At 41.0% G+C, this 7,648-nt stretch overlaps 1 protein-coding gene across 1 annotated transcript in view; it reads left to right on the plus strand.

Annotated features, from left to right (window-relative positions):
- LOC104537478 (golgi-specific brefeldin A-resistance guanine nucleotide exchange factor 1-like) overlaps positions 1 to 7,648 on the plus strand; it is a gene marked incomplete at both ends in the record, with an annotated part of 32,775 nt that overhangs the window by 4,582 nt on the left and 20,545 nt on the right. The window contains 5 exon segments of the mRNA XM_010180372.1: positions 645 to 763; positions 1,389 to 1,497; positions 1,854 to 1,914; positions 3,599 to 3,653; positions 5,064 to 5,162. Of these exon segments, the coding sequence (XP_010178674.1) occupies positions 645 to 763; positions 1,389 to 1,497; positions 1,854 to 1,914; positions 3,599 to 3,653; positions 5,064 to 5,162 (443 nt within the window).

Below are 7,648 nucleotides of genomic sequence, written 5' to 3' on the forward strand. Positions count from 1 at the left end.
TTTGTAGCTACAAAAGACTGAAACGGAGAGAAGGAGCCTTGATGAATGATTGAAGAGGGAGGCCTGCAACTCCGATATCTAAACTGTGATTGTATCTGTCTACTGCTGTCTCTGGGGAAAGCTACTGGACCATTCCTTCCCCAGCTCCTATTCCTTGGGAGGGATGTAGAACAAGAGACAATTTTTCCTTCTCAATCTAGTGGAACCTGTTTGGTATTTTCTCCTCGTGGGAGTAAACTTGAGGTTCCCTATGCTTAAGGGCTGTTTTCTCTTCATTCCCAAGGAGAAACTGAATGCATTTAACAGCTGATTGTGCTATACTGTGAGGAACAGGACATAGTCTTACAAATTAACATCTAGTAAATCTCAGGGTCACTAACAACCGAATTGTAATTCTTTTCTTTGGTAGGTTATGTCTTTTGCAAAATACAAATAGACTCTTGATAAAGTCTTTCCGAAAGCTCCCACTATCAAGAACTTCTGTTACTGGGAGATGAATTTCTCTCCTGTAGGGTCAACTCACTCAAGTCACAGAAATTAAGGAAGCAGATGGCAACAAAGTATCTCTGTGTAGATGTCTCCCCACAGAGGTGGTAGGCTGTAGGTGGCTTTTCCCTGTCATATATGTTTATTCTGTTACTCAGATCCCAGCCATGAGGGCACAGCAGAGGGAATGGAGAACATGGCAGATGCTGTCACTCACGCCCGATTTGTGGGCACAGATCATGCGAGTGATGAGGTTGTCCTGATGAAAATCCTACAGGTAAGTGGAGAGAAATGGTAATTACCATAATGGTTGCTGCTCGTTGTGGAACATATCCTGTTACATGGAGATGAAGAGGAGGGAGCAATGTTTTGACTCTGTAGGAGCTTAGTGACAGATTTTATTTTTAAACAGATGGCTCATATACCTGTGGTAAAAGCTTTTCCAAATGAAAATAATTAGAAGCTTAAATGAAATAATTTTTAAATTAAGGGATTGATAGTGTGGCAGTGTTGATAATCCCATCTTGTGCGCGGTCTCTGAGTGAGGGGTAAATCTAGCATATGGAGCTCACAAATTTATTTTAAAGAAAAAATTCTTTATAGAGACAAACCTATGAGCTGTACAGCTCTTTAGTATATTTACTTTTGGGGAGTTATTTAATATAAATATTGAGTAGTATGCAGCATATCAGACCTCTCTAAGAAGTGGGATGAGGGCTCATTCTTTTCTCCTAACGTGTCTTGTTTCTTGAGCACAACATGGTCTGAAAAGAATCCTGGGAAATCCTTAGGTTTCTGCTCATAGCAGTTAATTCAGGGAGTCCTTGAGGAAGCCAACCTTCTTTTGGAAGTGCATGCAAGAGTCATTGTACGATGTGACACCCATCCGCTGTTCTTCGCAGGTTTTGAGGACCTTGCTGCTCACCCCAGTGGGAGCCCACCTCACCAATGAATCTGTGTGCGAGATCATGCAGTCTTGTTTCCGGATATGCTTTGAAATGAGACTCAGCGGTAGGTTTGTTTCTAATTCTGCAGTTAATAAGTTATTTGGTTTCCTCATCATTATCTAGTTCTATTGTAGAACTTGCTGCCGTGGAAAGCTGCTGAGCTTTGTAGTACTGTGTCTTTCTGCAACTTCATGGAAAATTTGATAGGAGTTCGCTGTAGAACTTTGCTCTTTTTCCCCAGCTTTGTGGCGCCACCTTGTGATTTTATGTCCGTTTGCAGTAAAGCGGCGTTGGAGCTGGTTTTAATAAATTTGCCGTAATCTCTGTAAACAAGGCTCGGAGGGGAGTCTGCTTGAAGAAGCCTCTTGATAATATCACACTGAGTAATGACACCTGTGTTATTTGTTTTTGTCTTCGCAGAGTTATTGAGAAAATCTGCAGAGCACACTCTGGTCGACATGGTGCAGCTGCTCTTCACAAGGTAAACCTGCTTGTGTTTGCCTCAGCATTGCCGAGATGGCCCTCTAAGGACAGAAAGATTCCACGCTTCCACTTAAGGGCCCTCAGAAAAATCATCCAAAATGGTCATTATTTAGAGGTGGAAGGGGATGAAGGATTTGGCACTTTTCTCTTGGGCTGACTCTGTCAGACTGCAGTGAGACAGAGATAGGGAAGGTTGCCTGGTTGAAGGTGTCCTTTGAGGAGAGATGGACAGCAAAGTAATGAAGAGCTTTAGGATAGGGAACCAGTTTGAGGACAGAGAATGCAAACTTCACTCAAAAAAAAAATTGCTCTGAAAAATATAGCTCTCTTCAGGAGAGGAATAGTCACGGTGTTGAATAGCCACAGGTTGGTTTCAAGCTGAGAGCCTTGACTTCACATATCAAAGAGAATTTTAAACTCTTGAGGTCATATGTCTTGGACAAATGTTCTGTCCTTTTCAGCACCCTTCAGGTAATTAAGATTACTTCTTTTAAACTCAGTTAAGCTATTTAACTTCAAAACTGTTACTCCAGATGTTAAAGTAATCATAGACTTTCTCTGGATATTGTAAGAAGGAAATGTGCAGGTATAGAAATACTTCTAGTAGGAAAGAATTGTAGTAAAACCGACAGCTTAGGGAATAGAGTTCTCAATTCTTTTTTCCATTGTCACACTCAGTTCCAGCGGGATCTCAGATTTCTTTTTCTCCTCTGTTCACCCAGTGTCACGCAGTGCACTGAATGAATGTGGGGCAGAGACAGAATTGATCTCTCCAAAGGCAAAAGACCGCATTACTTTTTCTCCAAATGCATATGTGAATTTTACTGAGTGCTTATTCATTACTTATTGCGTATCCTCTCTTCTGTCCTTCTTGATAAGGCTTGGAGACACCACCACCATCTGTGCCCTGTGGACACTGGGATAGAGAAGCAAGGCAAAGATAGCAACTGCAGGGGTGGTTTGGCCATCTTGCTTTCCAGAAAAAAAAAGAGCCTAAGCTGTGCTCCAAGGCTTTTATCCCTTCAGCAAGCAAAGATAGAACTGTAGTGAAGGAACAAAAGAGAGAGCAGGGTGTGTGGACTTGTACAGCTGTACAAGTGACAAATGACATTTGTCATTTGGTAGCACAAGCGAAAGCAGTCTACCTTCTTTACTTCTGAGGCAGGGACTGCTTAGGTCAAACCATTCAGCTTAAACTTAGATCCACTGTGCACTGTAATTGTGTTTATGTGATGCAGAATATAGGTTAACTACTGGGGCTTCTACAAAGTTATGAAAAGGGTTGCCATTACTAGTTAATACAGTACACTGCAAGAGTCGTGGTGTAGATGACGCTCTGGCTCAGCAGCATCAGAGAAATCTGTTTTGAACCAGTCTAATTAGTCCACTGCTGAAAACATACACTGAAGGAACAGAAACTGTACTTACATGACCATGAACAATGAAAATCAATACAGTAAAACTGCCATTACCAGTCATAGCATGCAAAGCACCTCTCTTCTATATTTGGGTTTTATCCCTCAGCAGATTTTGGCAGGAAAAGAAACTAACAGTGTCTCTTTTTGTGGAGAAAACCTAGTTTTGGTTTTCTGGTATCTGCAACATGACTAGAAAAACCAGTTTTTCCCCTTCTTGTTAACCCAAGAAGACTTAAGTATTTTGGCTTGTTCTCTGTCTTTCAGGTTGCCTCAGTTTAAAGAAGAGCCTAAAAGCTACATGGGAACAAACATGAAGAAGGTAAGACTCAGCACCGTGTTGGCTGTTCTGCTCTCGTCTCAGGCTTGTGCTCGTCTCTATATTGTTTGTTTTCACACTTGTGTTTCTTCATTCCTGCAAGTCCCTAGTTCACTGAAAGAGCATGTTCAGCTGCATAAATGGACATTCTGTGGGATTAAGCCCATATAGTCCAGTAGTGAAGCTTGTTAATTATACTGCCGCCTAAGTGAGTCAGTCTGGATTCTGGGAACAGCCATCAGCTGCTGTGGGCTAGAAAACTCTAGCAAGTTATGGGGACCTGATGGTAGTGTCTGATCATTTACTGTCTTCTGCTGTCTCCAGCTTCTTTCTTCATTCACTACAGGTCTAATACTGAGCTTTCAGGAGGTATTTGTCCAGTTCTCTCTAAGTAGAAAGGGTATTTAAGGCTGGTGAAACAGCATAGAAGCATTATGAAATGGGACTATTATAGAAAAAGCTTTAGTGACTTCTAGAAGGGGCAGCATTCTGTAGTGAAAACCTTAGCTCACATGGGCAATGCCATCTCTTTTAGCAGCCAAATCAAAGTAGACTATTCTTTTTCTCCCTTTTCCTAAATACACACTTTTCTGAGAGCAGAAGTTCCGAGTTTATTCAACACCACCATCTCCCTTTATACAGTGAGGCTTTTAGCAGCTGGATTCAGTATGGCAAATACCATAAATGTGACCTTACATGATTATTACGTTAATTAATTTCTTAGGTGAAGGGAGGTCCACTTGAGGAACTCTATATATGCTTACACATATATATTCTGTATACCCTATATAATGTCAATAAAGATACAGGATTCTGCTGTTGAGAACAACAGAATGGGAAGAAGAGTGCTAGAGAAGAAATAACCACCTTTGAACTTACGCTGTACACACTATATATAACATTATGACTTCCACTCTGCGTTTATTTTTAATGAGTTGAGAAAAGTGGCTACATAGTGTAAATGTACATTTCGGAGCCAGTATAGCAATGTGTTTCTAAGAACCTGAAACTTGCTTGGGCCTTGACTTGTTGTGTAGTAACCTAATGACTGCTTGTTTCCCTTGCTGTGGGAGAGAAGTGGCAAGAATTGTGATGATGGTTGGCTGGCTTAAGGAAAGCTAAAAGAGATCAGGCTAATGTACTGCAAGTATCAGAATTTCTCATGGTCTGTGTACAGAAGGTGTAGAGTGAAGGTGAATTTGAATTTAGGAAGGCTACTCTTACTAAGTGATGGCTGCTCCCAACTCTGTTAAGTGATGCTCTGTCTTGTGTCCGATCTATGCAGTTACCTTGTACTGTCGCTTTGCTGTGCATGCCAGGAGTCTGCCCTGCAGCTTTGCATTCTGCCAGGTTGTTCTTCTCTTTGGGTTTATTTTGCTTTGTTTAAACCATGCATTTGCCTGTCTTTCACAGATCTCTTCATGTCTCCTCAACAAACTGGAGCTAAGTAGTGGGGAACAGCCCAAAGCCCTGAACCAATTAGAGAGGGTATTGCTTTTTAAGAACCTGAAGGTCTCTCTCTCCCTTCTCCCTTCTTGCCTTCCTCCCCTCTTCTTTCTCATGTAAAAACCACCTGAGAGAGAGTTCTGTTGTGTGCAGCAAATCCTCCTCCACTCGTTTGACACAGCATGGCTTCTGGGGACAATGCATGCAGAGGTTGCTTTGCAGTGTTGTGGCTGCAGCTGGGACAGGCTTGGGAGGGAGAGACCGTTGTTTTACTGCAGCATTCAGTGTCTTGGTGAGTACCACCTAAGACACCATCACCACATCCTCTGAAGGAAGAGAGTGGGAGGGCATGGGCAAGATTTGAGTCCTCTGTGATGGTGAAAAAGTGAAGAAAACCATGAAAAATGTAGAAGGCTCAAGTGTTGTGTGCCCTAGCTGTTGATCTTGATTATCGATGTAGCAGTACACCTGAGGAGTCTGTTGACCCAGCATGCCTTAAACAGTTTTACTCAAGATGAATCTCTGAGCTTTGTTACTTGGTACAGAGCTACAGAGTTCAGTGCTCTCTGAAGATTTTTTGAAGGAAATTGCTGTACATTTTCAAGAACTTTGGCCATGTTTCTCCTGAAATTAAATACGGTTCCCAGCACATTATTTGCTAATGAGGAATGAATGGGGCTGAACTGAAGTCCAAAATGTGTCAATCCCTGCTAGTTCCCCTAGAAAATACTTCTAAAGAAATATAGTAGACCTGCAGATTGTTGGTTTTGCACCAATCATAGAAACCCTGAGAAACTAGTTTAGGTGTTTTCCATGTTGGTTTGTAAACTTAATGTAGCTTTAGTTCTTGTCTGCCATTAATGCTATTTAGTCTAAAAGAAGCTGAACACAACATTTGGAGATGCGTTTGCCATTCTTTTGTCCTGTGTCTATGGTCAGGATAGCTTGGAAAGACAGTGGCTGGAGAGTCATAGCTTCATGGATAGTTAGAAGAAAAGTCTAAGAAATGTTTCCCTTTGCAGTAGATACTGCTGTGGCTGGACATTGGATTCTTTGATGTGACTCAGGAGAAACCTAAATCAGAGCTTTCACAGATTTTGGGTGTGTTCATAGTTGCCTAAGAGGCATAAATATGTTTCACCAGATAAACATCATTAGTTGTTGTAGCACAGGAGTACAGGCAGGTAGGTAAGTGAGATGATGGGACTGCATTGATGTCTCCAGGACTTGGATCGTGGACTGCGTTCTCTCTGCATGCTTTTGTGTCTTGAACGCTACTTGGTGTGCTGACCAGTTCCATGCTGCATCTAGAATGAGCTCGTTTTAGTATCATCACTTTAGTTACTAATCATTGGCCCCTGCCCTTTTCTCTTGAGGCTTACAGTATCTTATGGAAAAACAAACGAGTGCAGGTAAGGTGACTTGTAGAAAAATGAGATCTCTAGGACCCTTTAAGAGGAATCTTGTAGTATTACGTTTTTATTCACCTTCCTAGACCTTAGCTGAAGTTTCATTGTTAAAACCTCATCTATCAAAGGAAGCATTGACAGTCTTAAGTTTTTTTTTTCTTCGATTTTGTGTACGCATTTCTTTAGGCAAAGGTAACTCAGAGAAATGTAATGGAATCTGTACTGAGATCCAGGATAAATGAACAGTAGCTCTGAACTCCCTCTCTACTTTGATTTCTAAATAGTTTTTAAATACTAACTTCAGATGTTTTTACTGTAGAAGTACAAGCTTAATCTAATCTGAAGGATGTTGATGATTAGAGAAGTAATACAACTATCGTATCACTGAGCATTGAAGAGGGAAGGAGAACTTTGGATGATATCTAAAGTTCAGGATATTTTAATGATCTATTAAATGCCATTTATCTGCAGAATTTAGTCAAGAAGGCAACCACAGATGTAAAATCTCAGCCAGTTAACATTCAACCAAGCTTTCTAGTGAAATCAGGAAGTGCCTTGGTATTGAAGGTAAAAACAGACATTGGAAATAGTTCCTTTAACTAAAGACAGATTGAACAAGGATTTTTTACATTTTTATAGTACAAAAAACGCAAGAAGTCACGGGATTTTGCACCTTTTTAGTTCAATACAAAATGCAAACTGAAAGATGTTACTTTGCTGTCCTTTGATACATGTATTGTTTCAGAATTCCTGAATTCAGAGTTTCTTTGTTAAGACAACATGTAGTCCTTTGACACTGGTGAAACATTTCTGTTAAGCATTTCTGTTTGCTGCTTCAATTTTTTTAAGCTGTGCAGCTGTCATTGTAGCTTGCCAGCTCTTATTTATAGGAGAGAGCAAAAGGAAAGAAAAAAAAAAAAAGGGGTGGGGAGGGGATGATGTGGGAGGTAGTCCCAGCTAATCCTAGTAGGTAACTCCAATAAAAGGATACCTGTTTGTGTAGTATGGGGAAGAGTGGATGGTATGAGATGGCAGAGACCTACTGGGTAATCTCACCTGGCTGTTCAAGTGTCAAAAAACAGCCCACCACCACCCCCCCCCCCCCAAAAACCAAAAAAAACAACAAACACAACAAAAAAATAC

This window comes from Mesitornis unicolor, unplaced genomic scaffold, assembly GCF_000695765.1.
Source record: "Mesitornis unicolor isolate BGI_N332 unplaced genomic scaffold, ASM69576v1 scaffold5433, whole genome shotgun sequence".
NCBI classification, from domain to species: Eukaryota; Metazoa; Chordata; class Aves; order Mesitornithiformes; family Mesitornithidae; genus Mesitornis; species Mesitornis unicolor.